This window comes from Platichthys flesus, chromosome 23 (assembly GCF_949316205.1).
Source record: "Platichthys flesus chromosome 23, fPlaFle2.1, whole genome shotgun sequence".
Taxonomy (NCBI): domain Eukaryota; kingdom Metazoa; phylum Chordata; class Actinopteri; order Pleuronectiformes; family Pleuronectidae; genus Platichthys; species Platichthys flesus.
Window position 1 is genome coordinate 7,050,359 of NC_084967.1, and position 17,802 is coordinate 7,068,160.

Here is a 17,802-nt window from a genome sequence, read left to right on the forward strand (position 1 = left end):
GTGTTGCTTTTTTAATTTAGCCATTTAGCCATTTGTTTTTAAAGATTACAACCTCATAAAGGAGTAATTAACTTTATTTCAGGTGGTGAACAGGCTCTAAAAGACACAATTGCCTAGTATGGATCTAGTTTTTCTAGTTAACAGCATACTGAAAATGCTTCGTAGGCATTGTGATTGCAGGAGAAACACTTTGTTATCAATAGGTACATATACTGTACATACTCTGTAGGGACACTTACATCTGTGTGTCTGAATCAGTCCAACCACATCTTGGGTTGATATTGTTGTGCCCTCATTTAGTTGCAACAGAACATACAATGTATGTGAAGTCGTCTACACTTGGTAAGGTGAATAAAAGGGTCTGTTTTCCCACAGCATTTGCATGTTTGACAGCTCATGCTTGCTGTATTATTAAAGGGGATTAAAGAAACAGTTGGATGCTCAGTTACGTGTGAGACCCCCTCTATTAATGTCTTTATCTGTATGATTTCCTTAATGCGCCTTTATACATTCTACCTACTCGGTTTACTAATTAAGATGATTAAGATTAAGATGCATTTATTAGTCCCAAACACATGCACAGACATGCAAAGGCACACTCATGCAGGTAGGGAAATTTAATCTCTGCTTTTGACCCATCTGGTGCAGGACACACAGAGCAGTGAGCGACCATGTACGGCGCTCGGGGAGCAGGTGTTGGGGGAGTAAGGTGCCTTGCTCAGGGGCAGTAGACAGTAGACTCTTGGATTTTTGGACAGATTAATCCAGGTTCGTCTTTTTGTTGTCTCTCCGTGGAGTCGAACCAGAGACCTTCTCTTCCCATAGTCCAAGTTTCTGCCACTAGACCACCGCCTCTCCACTTCTCTATTAATAACAGAGAAATGTCAGAAGGATTAAGAAACTTTTGTCGGACACGTAACAATTCTTTTGATCAAGCATGTTCAGCGACTATTTTAGAGACTGTTCATTACTTTGAAGCCGGTTTATTGTCTGTTATTAAATGTTTTGTGTCGAAGATGAGGCAACAAATAATGAATCTACCGTCTCCCATTTGTGTCCATCCACAACAAATCCGAGAGTATTATTTGTCTGCATGGATTACACGGTTGTCAGTGGAACCTCCTGATTGTGACCATTTAATACTGTTTGCTTGAGATTTCATTATTAAGCGTTGCTGAATAGACTCCACTTTGAGGATCCCCATTGTGATCATTAATGTGAGACCGAGTGTTTGTGTCATTGCAAAGCTATTAGTTCTGTGTAAATGGAATATCACTGTCACTACAGTTTTTTTTCCTTTTCCAATGATATGCAGAAGAAGCATGACAGAGGTGGATGAGTGAAAGAGGGAGACTAAGATTGGTTTTCACCTTAATTAATGGTGTGTGAAAAACTGTGGACCTTTGCAAATGTCAGAATTGGTCCTCAGATCACCTAGGTGAGGAAAGCGCTTTGGGTTCAGCAGCCTTGGCAATGAAAGGAAAGGAGGGCACTGCAGAGGAACCAAAATCATCTGGAAATGTCAGCACTATTTCAATCCCCATGACTAAGAATAGAGCTCGGTTAAGGATTCATATCATGGAGAAGATAAAACTTCCACTCTAGATAGAAAAGCTCATTGGCAAATTTAATTTTACCAACTACCCTGCATTCATACATACACAAAATGTGGGCATTCTCCTGGGGGTGTGAGAACATTTGAGTCAGTTTCCTGCCAGCCCATACAATGTCTGAGCTAGCTCATGTGAGAATTAAGCAGGAAAGTGAATTCATGAGGAGGCGTGTTGACGATATACTAGAGCTTCTTGGTCATAAGGGCCAACACCAGTGTCGATGTGCTGAGAATGTCCTGATCCAATTGCAGTTGAATGAGTTAATAACTGCAGCATCTGCACAGTTAACATTTACTCCCCACATAACAATGTGTTTGTAAAGCTGATTGCACTACATGGGAATAAAACACGAATGAATTACCATATAGAGATACAACTGAGGAAGTGATGGATGAATATAAAGGGAAAAATCAGGTCTGTGGCAAACTCATTTTGAGCATGATGTCAAAAGGAAAATATATTCATGTTATGCAGACAGAATAAAAGTCCTTTCAATTGTATGCCAGCGTCTGAACTCCAGTCTGCCTATAGATAGATCGGCTTCTGTTGTTTGACTCTTCTTTGTTCCTCCTCTCCACTGCTCCCTTGAAGCATTGTTTTTTAATTGTATTTATAACATTGATCATCAGTTTGTGTCGTTGACACATCCTGATAATTGTGCCATTTTTCTTTACACGTACAATAGAGCCCACCCCTCAGCCTTTTTAGAGGGTTGATTTACCCCATTTAACTCAATGACACATTTCACAAAGATCTCTTTTGGAAAGTTTATTCTTGGAAAAACAGAACTCAGATCTTTTCCGTCTAATTATCAGAACAAAGTGTGCTCCTGTCAGGACGCCAGGACAAATTGGAACTCTTTGTTTAATCGGGACATCTGGTCACTCTCAATGTTTTAGCTTGCCAACACAAATGCTGCAGAGCATTGTGAACAATACAGTCCACAAGGCCCTCTACTGGAATAAAGCACTTTTTCTGTATTTAGTGCCGAATGAAATATTTATTTATTTGATCTAGAATTAAGTCCCCAAAGCTGCCATGAACAAAAACATATTTGGCAACACAAAGTTGCACAGCAGCTGTTAACTTTTTACAGTTAAATATTCCTTTGTTAAATTTTAGCTATTTTGTGTTATAGATCATAGAATATATGAAGATAGATGGCATGACAGCACTCCAAAACAGAAGCCTATTCATCTGGAGTGCCACCTGGTGGCTGTTAATTATAGGTCAGAAACCCTGCCTACTCCATGTAAGCGGATTGGACAAGGACCTTATTAGCTTGTCAAATTGAATTTCCCATAAATGGTTTCTAATATTTTAAGTAGTTCTTATAACACTGATTTATGTTTAAGTGTAATTGGTTCCAGTATGTTTGGTCTCAATTAGTTAACTGGATGAAAAATCATGATTGACGTCTGAGATTGACTGCCAGTGATTGATCGAGCAGATTTGTTGGTGGGATCTCTATAACTCACATCTGCACTTTGACCACTACTGCTCTGTCTCCAAGAGACAGCATATTTATAAAATGCCCCCCCCCCCCCCCCCCCCCCCCTCATCCGGGATATTTTGGCTTCATTTTTCTACAACAGAAAAGTTGATACGCATCGTCCATCTTCATATAGTTTTGGCAACCTCATGTTTGGTTTTTCGTTTTCCAGCATACAGTATGTATGTGCATGAGCATTAAGACCACCACCACTGCAACAATTTCCAGTAAAGAGCCGGGCTCGTCCTCCACACTTTTCACCCATTTATCATGAAAAAATCTCTCCAACTTCTCCTCATAACTTTGTTCCCGAACTCAGCTTGTATCGAGCAGCCCCTCTTAGCGGTTTGCAGCTTCTCTGATGGATGGCACTGGAATCATTAGGGCTTAAAGTGAGACAAGGCCACCCCCAGTAAACAGCTTTTAACGATCACCCCGTTGATTGAGTGCTGCCTCCGACGTGGTTTATGAATCTAATTGTGAGAATATATGAAGAAAACAGAGGACTGGTGGAAGTCATTATGTTGGCCTCCACCCATCTTGTCTTTCATTCTGTGACATCCTTCTTTCATTGCCTCCTACATGCTCTCCATCACTGACATGTGAAGTTGGCTGTGAGGCAAAGTTGCGTGGGTTTGAGAGCTGAATTATTGCACTGTACGGTTTTGATGACCAAAGCTGCTTGGAAAGCTGGTAGTGATCAGTCATGGTGTGGCATTGACAGCAAGTTAGTGTGTGTATGCACTTATATATTGGCTGCACAACTGAGTGGTGATGCAGCATTGTTGATCAATGCATGCCAGCCAAGGTTTGCATCACCAGGAGTCTCCACAAAGCATTTATCAGCTCAAAAAAATCACGTGTGAGGTGATTAGCTTGCATTCTGAGTGTCATTACTGGTATTCTCGCTGGCTAGGTTTTATCCACAAGAGAGAGGGAAGTAGAGATAGGAAGAGTCAGAGTTTTATGGCTTTTTCGCCCTAAGATAATAGAATAACAGGAGTTGCTCTGTCAGCCCCTAAGCCAACTGCATGCCCCCCAGCTCCACTCCTCTAAGATAAACAGCAATATCAACCCACTCGCACAGAATAAACAGACTGCAGCAGCCGCAGCAGCAGAAGGGGACAAATAGTTTTTAAAAGAAAAATGGCAGAAAAGAGATTTGAGCTATGGGTTGGGTCATGAACTGAGACATAAATATTGAATTTTGAATTGAACTTCTCATGTATGGAGAGTCAAAACCAGAACTGAGGCGCTTCCCCGGGGAAGGTGTTTTCAGGGATCGTGACCTCTTGATTATTTAGGCTTTAACCTTTCAGAACCTGGCCATGGGTGAGGACTGGTGTTAGAGTATCAAATAGGCTAGTGTGGCAACATGGATACTCTACAAGCATCTAATCATTAATTTCACAAATGTCAGTTTGTATGTGGAACGAATATCTCGTGAACCATTAATCTTATCGACTTCATACTTGGCATGTGTGTTGTTAAGGTTCCGTGGAAGTGCAGTGTCAATTTTGGTGCAATTTGGACACATGATACATTCAATATAAATAAAATGTGAATAAAGAGGTAGAGAATGCCTTCCAGTTATATTTAGATTATTTTCATCAGGCTCACAGAGACATTCGCTTGTGTCCTGGGTGCTAATCGCTGTCATGACAACAACATGCATGTAATTACTTCCTCTAAAAATAACCATATAACACAATGTCAAGTAAATCTTTCCAACTTATATATAAACCCCACATGTGAACAGTAGTAAAGCAAATTCAGTTCCATTATATAAAACACATTTCTGTAAAATTGGTACAACATATCTTTATGTCAATGATCAACAATCAGTTTGACCACAGATAAGACAAAGAGTTTTTTCTTGTTTAGAATAGACACGGCACTAGTAGATATACAACAGAAATGCACATCAGTGGATTGGATCATATTCTTCTGCAGTGGGTTGGTCACACTTTGGGGTGTAATGGTTGATGCATAGGGTCAAACAGTGAAACTAGTCAAGCAGAGTGAAATATCACCCTAAATGCTCCAATATACAGAAGAAGCAGGGACAACTGTTTTAGCACTTTTATTGCTTCTGGACGAATTTTTCCAAAGGTTATGAACTTGTCATTGGGCTGGCATTGACTGGTACAGAGTGGGTGCAGCGCTATGGCCTGGTGACAGCGAGAGCAAAGAGATCCAAGTCGCTTTTTACCCCTAACATCCATTTACCCTTTCATGTTTTAGTTCCATAAAAACCATTAACACAAATCTTTCTGTGAGGTATCAGCAGAGGTTGCAGTATCCAAATGATAACCTCAGCACCAACGCCCACGCTTGTGGTTTGGAAAGCTTTCAGGCAATCTATCGTGCCTTCTCCCAATGCTTTAATCTTATTCACACTCCCACAGTATTTAAATGACCAAAGGTTCAACCCACATCCCACATGTTGCCTCTGTAAAGAACATAGCAGGACTTTATGAATTAGGTTACCCTCTGCAACCATGGGCGGATATTGACCTATTGAACAATAACCATATGTGAAGTACATGAATGACAAATTAAACAATTGTCCAGATTTATTCAAAGATATATCTTTCATTCTCTAGTTTTTCCTGGGTTAATGCCCCCCAAACAGCAGAAGTATAGAATTGGGACAAACCTTTCCATCCACCTAACCATCCACTCACCCACCAAGCCATCCATCCATCCATCAATCCTTCCATCCATCGATCCATCCATCATTTATATGGCTCATGCTATCGCTGAGGGTCTGGAGCTAATCCCATTAGGGCAAAATGTGGGGTACACCTAGGACAACTCATTAAGAAAGCATTCTCACTGTTTTTTTCCAAAACTGCCCGTAAACCAATTACACCAACTCATCAGTATTTGGATTATTTGTTGTGAAAGAATCTATTAAAAAAAAAAATACGACGCTAAACTTGTTTGAGACCAGAAATCTCACATTATCCAGCATCTGAACCAGTATTAATCTGCTTGGCTTTTTTACCAGGCCGTCTTTTAACAACACAACTGGGCTGTGCCATCCTATGTCAGCTCTTACCTCCACATGCTACAGTGCCCCACTCCTACATTAGCACCCACTGTTTGCCAGAGTGCCCATTTTGTGTAATTATACGAACTACAGCAAGCTAATGGCCCCGACAGAGCAGTGCCTAGACCCATTAAACCTCATGGTGCTGCAAAACACCATTAACACCACCAGCAACCTGGAGTGCTTGTGCTCGTAGGTGACATGCGTGTGCGTCTGTGTGTGCGTGCTTGCATGTGTGTGCTGCATCTTCTTGCAAATGTGTGTTCATTGAGATGTGTTGTTTGAAAGAGATCGGAGGTGTAATGATACATGTCAAAGAAACACAACAGCTACTACAGACAGTCGCCATTTTTAGCTGTAAGTGTGTCTGTCGGTGTGTCTGTGTACTGCACACCTGTCATCTCTCCCCCATTAATTTCTCCAGGGCTTTAGCTGCTCACTGCTTGGGGATGTTGTTGACACTGTAGGAAAGACAGCGAGGCACCCGGTGCGACTCTGGGCACTCGATGTACTCACCTCACTTTGCACCATCTCATTCTGCCAGCAAATGGACTGTTTAGTTCTCATGCTGAGTGGGTTTTAATTGTGTGTTTTATCTCTGTCCATATGTGTCTGTGTGTGTTCGCACTTCTCGCAGCATAGGACTTCACCATTACTGCTGATCGCTGCAGTCAGTGTCTTAATGGTATTTGAAGGAATACATCTCTCAATTTGAGGTTTCAGTCTTCTATAATTAGTCGCTATCTACAACAAGCACACACATGCATTTCATTCAACTCAGTACACACATATGAATCATATTTTTAATGTTGTGTTATCATAAGAGCCTGTCGGATTTTTGGGGGTCGTTTCTGATGTTAGGGAGTACAAGATGTAACCTTTGAATTAAGAAAATAAGCTAAATTGTGATGTCAAATATAAACATAAATGCACATTTTTTTCTTTATTTGGTAAAATTTAGTTTTTAATATCAGCAAGCCACGGATACGGCGATGAAAGGCTTATATTGGCTGATTATATTGGCTAACAAATGCACGGCTCACACTCTAGTCTTCATGTCAATCATTCCTGTATAGGATCAGCTTATTGTGTGGCTCAGTATCCACTTCAGGTTTTTGATTACACACTTAGCATGCAAACGAGTGACCAAGTGAAGGTGAATGTTTGTAGAAACGGGATGATAAAGCCCCAATCTATACTGCACAAGGGGTCAGTGAACACTGTGATGTGATTGAAATTGATGTGAATCATATGCCGTGGCCTAGACAATTACCAAATCTCATCCCAGTTGAACACTTATGGGAGATCTTGGATCACCATGTTACAGAGCTCTCTCCACTGCCATGACCACAATGAGGGAATATTATCCTTTGAAGAACTTATAAGGGTTTTCATTCCTCTACTAGAAACCTAGTCAGATGACAATATGCATTGAAAATGTGCTGGTGGCTCATGATGATCAAACGCATTAAGCCACTCACTGCTTTGTACGTGACTATAAATGTGAAGTGCAGATGAGGAGTGACTGTGTTAAATCAGCTCAGCCTGGTCAGATCTAGGTTAAAACAATAACTACAGCCACAGTGAATACATTTCCCTTGGCAGTGACCTCGGCTCGCTCTCTGTTTCCAATACATGACTCCATTCTCTTTTTGAACAAAGAGCCTCAGCACTGACTCTATTGACAATCTGCTCTCCCCTCAGTATCAATACCCATTAACCACTTTAAGCCTTGCCAAGCATAGGAGATGGGGAGCTAATTGTTTTTTTTTCTGTCTTTGAAGAGTACAGTAATGGTGGATCAATGTGTTTGTTAGTATTGTGGGATAAATGGATATTCATGCCTCAATAACCACTAGCACCCACACACACACAACATGGTTAGCTAAACACACACACACACACACACACACACACACACACACACACACACACACACACACACACAGATATCTGTTTTCTGTCTCTTTTACTGATTCCCTCCTACAACACATGCACAGATCTCCCCACACTCTCTCTTGATTCTAATTACATACATAGGCTACACAACACCCCCCAAAACATAAATTGAATTTCATGGACTGTACTTGTCCCCCCCCCCTCCCTTTTTCCTCTCGTGCAGTCGTACACACTCACTCACACAAACACTGGTGGCCACTCAGCGTGGAGTGTTGCCACCTGTGCGGAGTAGAGTGGGTGCAGTGTTTCCCCCCCGACAGTGAGATGTATGCAATTAAACCGTATTAAAGTCATTAGCCCAGCAGAAGTGATAGCCAGCAGATGGTTACCAAGCAGAAATATGCTCTTAATGAAGCTCCTCAGTCACTGTGCGTGCGTACTTGTGCGGCGGATCATGCCCAAGTGCACTCGTGTGATGTGTGTGTGTCGAGTGTGTGTACGTTTGTTTGGGTGTGTTGCTCTACCTCTGTGACACTCGAAGCGGCGCATGATGAGACAGTGGTTGGTCCCTCTCTGGCATGAAGCACAGCAATCAGTGCCTATAGTTGATTTATAAAGATGTGTCACGTGGGAAGTCTCTCCTACCCTTCTATCAGTCTTTCCATTTCTCACTTCCACTCAGTTTCACAGTTTTCAAAAGTTTAAATGCTAAATGCAACCTGTGTCCTCCTTCACAATGAAGTCTACTTTACAGTGATTGGGCACTGGGGATTTAAAATGTCCACACTACCCCACATCGCTTCTGTTAGTTAGCTGCTGTTGGGTAGGGATTACTCTTCCAAACTAGTATATTTTGTTCAGCTTTAATGTCGGGTACCTTTTTGTCTCAACATTTGTCCATTAATGGTTCCACGGTGTGAAGGTCAAACATACCTGTGAAGTGAACTAAGCATAATACAAATGTTTGATTGCTGGAGGAAAGCAGCGTTTTGGATCTATTGCATTCCAGTCAAAGTCAATATTATGAGGCAACTGTTTCCATCCTATTTAAAGCAACATCAGCAGCAGCACAATTATCTGGTTCAGTTATTGATTCGCCACACTGTTGGATATTCAGAATTCATTTAACAACATTCTTCAAGCATAATGAAGCTCCTGCGATCAGCCATTTAAATTTGAGTTTTAAAAGTGTCAGCCAATATTGGCCTTTCGCAGATATATGGGTATGAATATGACTTTCCAATATGCATTATGTATGCATATTGGAAAGACAGATGCTTATATATAGGGAAAGTGAGCTGCTTTATTGATGCACTGAGCAGTGGACATTTTCCCACCAGCCAGAAAATGTCGTGAGAAAGTCCAAGTCAGCCCATGTGAGAATACAGCAGGACAGTGCCTGGAAATACACAGCGAGCTAGTGATTGAGTAGATGATGTTCAAACAAAGGATGGATATAAAACTGAACAAAAAAGGGACTTACATGATTAAAGCTTTTTCAATAAGGGTCTATGCCGTAACAAACATGTGCTTTCTGCAGCAGTATGAAAACATCAGGTCCTGCCGCATTCTTTATGATTCGTTCAGAAAACCTATGGACATTCATGTCTGCTCGAGTCTGAAAATTGCTTTGGTAAAATAAATCTGCATCACCACAAAAAACATACTTTCAGTTGGGCTGTAATTTCTACTGTTAACTGGTTTAAGTGATTTTGCTGATTTTACTCCACATCATGTGTAGCTTGGCTACAAAGGACAGCTTCCCTCGGGCCTGAAGAGCCTGGGGCAGTAGACTTCCTTAGTGGAGGTACATGGTGTCTCCCCCCAGGCATCTACGACCACTGATGCACAGAACACTTATAGTCTATACACTTTCACATAAATACATGCATACACACGAGCTGCGCTCTTTAAGGCTGACAGACGCTGCATCAACATTTCTGTGATGGCTGTTTTCTTCTTTTTCATCCAATGTAAAGGAACTGGCAGTTATTGGTGTTTTGTATCCAGCCCATCTGTTGTAAATGGACTACTTGCTATCTGATTGTCTTAAAGTCAGCAGACATAAGCATTAACATGGAGACACCACGCAATCACCCACCCTGAAGTGTGTTATCTGTGAGCAAAAATGGGGTGGAATTCAAAAGTGCCCGTGTGAATGTGAGAGAAGGATGAGTGATGAAAGGAGAGCTGATAGTTAAGCTCTGGTGAATACAGATGAGAGGAAGGCAAGCGGAATTCTGATCAGGCTGCCTTCCTGTCTGTCTTCCGCTCTTTCTCTCCCTCCATCCCTCCATCCCTCAGAGTGGACATACATACAAGTGCATATGTTTGAACCAAGAGGAAAGTCATTGTGTAAAGTCAAGGTCCAGGTTATTTTTTTCTAATGTAGAAGTACCAAGTGCCTGGGTTTTGATTATAATCATATGAAGCAGTATTTTAAAATCATCTGCTCTGGAACTAAGAGTTGTTTTTATAGTCTGTCGACACTGGAGGTCTTTTGATTAGCATTTTTAGCAGCACTATCACAGTTTGTACATTTTTTAAATACTGAACATAGAGGCTTTACACAATTTTCGAGAGTCTACATTTTATGAAAGTCAGTCACCGTGGAAATCACCAGCTGCTCTTTTCGTTAAGCTGTAATTCTTTTAATAAATTTACTGAATGTCAAAAGTGATATTCAGCTGGGTTTACCTCTGAGTTATTCGGGAAACAGAGGTGAAACACCCACAGTCTTAATCTGTATAATCTGGTCAGGGGAGCAGCTTTTAGCTTCATTAGTTGAAGATATCTTGCATTTTCCCCACCCCCACTATGAATAAGAACGCTTTTATTTTTTTGTTGAAAAGTCATCAGGGTCATCTCACTAGCTCATTAAAACCAAGCCAGTATGGAAAAAAATATTGGAGCCTAACACCTTTGATTTCATTTGTAGGAGGGTAAAATAATACAAAGTGCATCGCTGCAGTAGATATTTCCACTTAAAGTTTTGTGAAGTTTGACTTTACAGCAGTAATAGAAGAATGTTAATCAAATGTTTCATGCTTTGAAACCAGTTCTAATGGCGGGCAGTCACTGTTACACTTAATGTGCGTACAAATATTAAAACACAATTCAAATTCATCAGTTATATTCACATACTTGAGCCGGTGATACAGTACTTCTAGTACCAGGGGTCACATCCTGTCAGATGCTGGCAAATTGCTCTGGAGTGTCGTCGCCAGAGGAGCCGACGTGATTTGTCCTTCGATGTGATTATCAACATCATGATTGGTCGTAAACCCTGTTGTCAGCCTTGATGATGAAAACTCCAGAGACACCGAACCATCACGCACACACGCGCACAGACGGGGGTTCAATCTTGCCAACTAATGTCTCCCTCTCAAAGGGGGAATGAGACTGGTTAGCAGTGAGACAAACTGATTTTGTGTGTGTGTGTGAATGTGCGTGTTCGTTTCCCTCTTGTCGGTCTTCGTACTTGCAGTAATGTACAGAACAGAAATTCGGGGAAGGGATTGAACCTCACCGAATTGTACCCGACACTTAATCCCTTCTTTCTCCCCCCCCCCCCATAACCCCCTCACCCACCGCTTGTCTCTCTCTTTCTGTCTCCCAGCTGTTATTAAACCACTTTGACTGAGTTAATAACATCTCTGTCACACTGAAACACACGCGCAGACACAAAAGAAGTGAGTGTAGCCGTGCCTGTCTGCTACACTAACATTACACTTGTTCATACTAGACAAACCCCTAAGGCTATACTTTGTTAGATCACGAATGCAGCTTCTGCCTGTGATAATATTTTGTGTTGTCGTTGCATTTAGGTACTTGTACACAGTTTTTTTCGAATAGCAGATTTCCTTGCATTTTTGTTTATTTAGATAAGATAAGAAGTCAGAGATTTCTTTCTTTCTTTCTAGATGTATTTGGATTTTTTGCCTTTATTTGATCGTTGGGGAAAGTAAATACAGGAACCCTAGCGATACAGTCTCCAGGGCGCCTTCACATTGCATTATAGTTAGCAGGTGTATCTCAGAAAAATTGAATTTCATGAACAGGTTCAATATTTCCCATCAGTTATAAAAAAGGGAGGTTTTCAAGTTTCAGTAAATAACTTACCATACAGTATAAATACTTTATATCTCATCGGACTAGTTCAGTACATGCAATCACGATCATGGGGAAGACTGCTGACTGGACACGCTCCACAAGGAAGCTCCGCTATAGAAGGTCATCGCTGAAAGTACATGTTGTAGCGCGCTGAAGAATATTCATGGGAAGTTGAAGCGAAGGGAAATGGTGGTAGGGTAAGGTGCACAAGCAACTGGAATTACTGCAGCTGTGTAGTTTATTAAGTGCATAAATTAATATACTTTTCAGAAGTTGGACACAAAGAAATATTCAAATATTTTGAGAAAGTCGTAATCATCATATTATTCAAATCAAAGTTATTATGCAACTCGCATATTCTTGCATATCCGTTGCACCTCATTCAATTTATCTTAAACAATTTGTATATTTACTTGATGAAACCTGCAGAAATCAAAGACATTGGTTACCTGTGCAGCAGGAGCACTTGCTTTGTGTTATATCAGATCGATTCCACTCTTGCGTCTTATGGCCTCTTTCTTCCTTTTTGTTAATTTGAGAAAGCCTAAATTTGTTCTTGTCAAATCGGAATTACAATACCAGTGGAAGAGCCTGAACTAAACCTAGTTGGAAAATCAGCTGTGTTCTGCACAGATATAATGTTTTATAGGGCAATAAAATACATAAGCTACTGCCTATATAGTCTATATAGTGTTAGTCCCTCTTTCTTTCCCTATCACCTTCTCAACCCTCTTCCGTGTTGAACAGCTGCTGATTTATCTTTGCTTTTATTGTTTTCTTGCATCAATGAGTTTCTCTTTTATTTAATATTTTCAGTTCTTTCCTTCTCTGGAACTGTTATAGTCTTTTCTAATTTCCTCTGTGTCTTTCACAAATTATATCTCTCAGTTTCTCTTCTAAATGTCTTCTTTGTTTTTTTTCAACAGGGGCTAATGATTCTCCTGCAAAACCTTCCCACGATGCACTGGGGCAACGAGGAAGTGAGTGTGCTGCTGGCCGAAGCCTACCGGTTGAAGTTCGCCTTCGCCGACGCGCCCAACCACTACAAGAGATGATAAGCGTGGCTCTCCGCAGCAGCTCCCCCTCTTCGTCCTCATCTATCCATCCCTGCTGTCATCAACTGAACTCAAAGGCCTCTATTCCTTCATGGAAGGACCTCCCCCCATTTGTCTTAACCTCCCCTTTTCCCAAATCGCCCGAATGGGCCTTTCAGCAACTAAGAGATTTAAATCAACCAATGAATGGGAGGACTAGAGGTGTAACATTCTAACATGACGATGTGGAGCCTTGTTTTTTATTGTTATTTTTCTCTGATCAGCTCTGAAATGTGCACTCCTGCAGAGCCCTCCTCCTCCTCATCACCGACGACCGCACCTTGTTTTTGGTTGGCATCCGATCCGCTCAAGCTGACGCCTCAGATTACGACCTCAGGCCAGCTGCAGGACCGCAAGCTGCCGCTCAGCACCGCCCAGGGTCTCGTCTGGCTCAGAACAATGTCCCTCTCCGCTTACCGTTGTTTCCAGTACCACGGCAATACATTGTTCTTGGTTCCCTGAGGCAAAAATGTGACCTTTTTTTTTTTTAAGCCTGCAAAGGCGAAGAAAGAAGGCAAAAGGGCACTGGGTGAGGTGGTTTACATATTTAAGCCCCTGTCTTGGTCACAACAGCACCTGAAGAAACAGGACCTCTCCGGGGTTTTCTTTTTTCTCTTTCCACCAGGGACACGGGTGGTTTTCCTTCATGAACACACCAGGGTTTTACACAGAGAGTGAGAGAGAGAGAGAAAGAGTGAGAGAAAGAGAGATTGTAAGTGGAGGAAAAGCATAATTTCTCCCCCCTTCCACAAACCAGGCACACCAGCTCACCTGCTTCACCCTGTCCTCCCACAGGGAAAGATAGTAAAAGAGTTTCTGACAAATAGTAACAGCCTGCAGATCACAAGAGTCACACACACACTCGTTATCTAAGAAGGTAATAAGCCATCAGGAGGAAAAAAGCTACTCATTCCTACTCATTTGTTTCCCTCGGACCTGCCAGTATACGAAGGCTCATGTGTATAACTCCACCTCTCTGAACCTAAGGCTACCTCAGAACACACATTAAAAACCATTGCGGCATATATTCTGACAGAAAAACTCACTCAGTCATGCACCAATAAGGTCTCTTACAAAATAAAGTATTTGCATTTCATTTCAGAAACGGATTTGGGGCTTAAATAAGGAACATGGTTTCTTTCTTTTTCCTCCCATCTGTCTTCTCCTGTCTAATGGGCACAATGTCCATGCATTTAAAAAGAGCCAAATGCAAATGTTAACAAACTGATAAATTATCCTGGATCTGCACCAAACTTTAAAGTGTTCTTCCTTTGGTCATTCCCCAACCTTCCACAGAATTCAATGGAAATCGGTCCTGTAGTTTTAACGTAATCCTGCTGAGTAAAGGATAATAATTATGTAAAGCTTCCTGATTAAAATCCTCAGAGATATTGAAGGATCAATGTGTCGTGGACACACTAACAAAACCGAGTTTCCTGTTACTCGGCTTCAGGATGGTTCAGCTCGTAGATTCTCTTTCCATGGTTTTATATATCATAAAAAAAAAGAGCTGCATTAGAATCATAGCTTTATTTGTTCTGGTTGGATTTTGGTATTTTCCTAGAGTTGGAACAGACCTTACAGATAAAGAGTATTCAACATAACCATTCATTTGAGATAGTTTTTCATATAAATGAACAAGAAACAGCAGATGCCTTTACAGCAGCCTTATGAATCTCGTGCGTTTCAGTATATCCTCGTTTTTGTTGCGTATATCTTACAGCTCATGTGATGTCTCACCCAAAGTCAGTAGCACCATATTGGTGTAATGTTGGGAGGAGGTGGTGGATGTAATCAGACATTCATGACGTGAAACAAAGCTGTAAACGTTTGGAGCCTCCTGTCGCGAATGCGCCAGGATCCATTACTGTCACCACAAAGTCGGTGTGCCCAGGTGTGTGTGTGTGTGTGTGTGAAGGGGAGACGGGAGGAGAGAGGGAGCAAGTGAGTCGTGTTTCTCTGGAGGTTTCAGCGCTTTTTTCCTGTGAGAGCTGTCAGTCTCTGATCGCACGTAGGTTTTTTTCTTTTTAACACACTCTGCACCGGTTTCACAAGCCCCTCATCTCCCATGCTCTCTGACAAAGAAAAACTGCACTAAATTCGAAAGTCTACAGCCCTTTGTTCCTCCCCTCTCCCGCTCTCTCTGTCTCTCTCTCTCTATCTCTCGTTTGTAGGATATATATTGTTTCAATCAGCATTTTAAGATTCGCCTTGTTTTGGTTTTAATTTGTTTTAATGCTGTTTACATGACAAGCCTGTTAAGTTGTGCCTGACACTAAAGACACGAGACAACATCCTAGATATGTTATTGACCATGAATCAACTCGGAAACCTGGTTTTAGATTTCTGCAAGCAATAGTATGACATTTTTGGATTTGCTGTGATAAGACAGAAAGTGTATTTTTTTTGTGCACATGTAGTTTTGGGGGATGTGACAGTTGCCAATATGAACAGTTTAGTTACTCTGGGCATTTACTCCATATTAATAATGCAAAAACCTTACAACTGACTTTTTGCGTAACTGCTCCTGTGGACAGTAATTGTCAATTTATTACTTAGCAAAGATGAACTAGATATAAAGGACCTGTCAAGCTTTAGATTTCTGCACATGCTGAAATGGTACATTAACATTTAGCATTCAGTTGGCGTCTGTGATGTATTTTTAATGCTAATTCTACTTCCAAGGCCAAGAAGCATATCCTAGGCGAGCTATGTTTTCTAACATTTGCAGCAACATCAAACTCCATTTCACTATGTTTGTGGCAAATTAACTTTCTCCTGTAATATAACACGCAGTTTAAAAAGCAGCATCTTTATTTTGGAAGTTCAAGTTTGGTTTGAATTACTTTTTCGACACTGTGGAACCCAGTGAAACATCATGATTGACAGCTAAGAGTGTTATGCAAGTGTTGGGGTAACTTCTTTAGTGGGATCTCTGAACCATGCCTCCAGTCCACGATCCCTATCCGCACAGGCCGTTGCTCCAAATGACATCACCAGTGCAAGATGGCGGCACCCATACCATGGATATTTTGACTTTATTTTTTTACAACAGGAAGAGGGAGAGACATGTCGTCCACCTTTATCTACAGTCAACTGAGCATGTGTAGAGAATAGAAGGCTTGACAGGCAAAGCAAGAGTAACCAAGGGACAATTGGATTTCCCGTATCGTTTATGATCCAAAGTTTCTACTTTTATGTTGCCTTATTGCACACAACAATACTGAACACTGTGGGGGGGAGTGATGCCAGTAGTGTGCAGGGACACCCAAACAGTTACTGTGTGTATATGTGCGTGTGTATGTGTGAGTCATAGGCAAACACTCCAAGCCCATCAGTTTTCATCGTTTGAATAATTTCTCTGTTCTGCTGTGATTTCATAGGCAGTGATTCCTCTTAATTAGCTGCAAATCAGATTTCAGTTTGATGAACAATCACATTACACATTCAGCTGCTACCAGTGTCAAATGAATGAATGAATCTCTGTTGTGATGAAGGCCCATGTTCAGTCAGGCCGGAGCCCTTATTCTATTTGTGAACACACGCACACGCGCACGCGCACACACACACACACACACACACACACACACACACAGACAGAGGCAAACTTCAAACATTCTTGGGAGCATCAACATTTGCGGCTGCTTTCAGTTCTTTTAGGGTATTTTTTTTCCCTCACGCTACTTCTCCAGAAGCACAGATATGTTTATGAAAACCAAACTGAGAGAGAGGAAGAATCCTCCCCTGTGTGTTTTTGCCTCTTGAATACTCGAATAATAAAAATCGAATAATACTAGAGCGTCGTGGGTGACAGGAGTAGTGGTTCTTGAATTTAAAAATGTGTACAGAGAAGATTTTGAAACGAAAAATCTGTAAATAGAAAGTGTAAATAAATCCTATATATGACAAAAATGTCTTTGCGTATTGCGTCATGTTGTGTATTTGTGTCTCGAGCACTGTTGTGTGTGGTTGTGCGTTTGCTGAAAGAAAATTCCCTGCATCTCTAATTATTCCATATCCAATTGCTTTCAATGAAACTCAAGGTAAGATACTTCTCACAGCATCATGTCTCCTATGCCTCTGCAGCCAGACAGCCTTGGAACTAGGTGTGTGCACACATGCGCTACCCGGCAAGGCGAGTGGGCCCCAGCTAACAGCCGCGCTAACGTGCACGGTGTAGCTAATTGTATCGGCTCTATTCGTACACCATTCCCAAACACACAGAGCAGCAGGTAAACACTTTTTGTCCGAGCCCTCTGGAAGCAATGGCAGCATTAGCTAGATTAATGAGACCTTCTTCCTCTGGGTGTGTATGTGTGTATGTGTTTCAGATGACAGGAAGTATTGGATAAGACTGAGAAGACACAAAAACTAGAGCCAGCTGCATTTACTTGCAGATGTGATTGCATGTGTGTGTGTGTGCACCTAGAGCAGTAGTAGCTCCCTCACTCTCGTTAAGCTGACTGATGTTCACACAGGCAGCCAATTATGGAGTGCTGGTCACCGAGGACTCCAGTCACTTCATGGGAAATTAAA

At 41.5% G+C, this 17,802-nt stretch overlaps 1 protein-coding gene across 2 annotated transcripts in view; it reads left to right on the plus strand.

Moving 5' to 3' along the window:
• tbc1d22a (TBC1 domain family, member 22a) overlaps positions 1 to 17,180 on the plus strand; it is a 115,147-nt gene extending 97,967 nt beyond the window's left edge. For both annotated transcript variants that reach the window (XM_062382755.1, XM_062382754.1), the window contains exon 14: positions 13,099 to 17,180. In XM_062382755.1, the coding sequence (XP_062238739.1) occupies positions 13,099 to 13,227 (129 nt within the window). In that variant the 3' untranslated portion in view covers positions 13,228 to 17,180. The remainder of the gene's footprint in view (positions 1 to 13,098) is intronic.
• Positions 17,181 to 17,802: the final 622 nt, after the last annotated feature.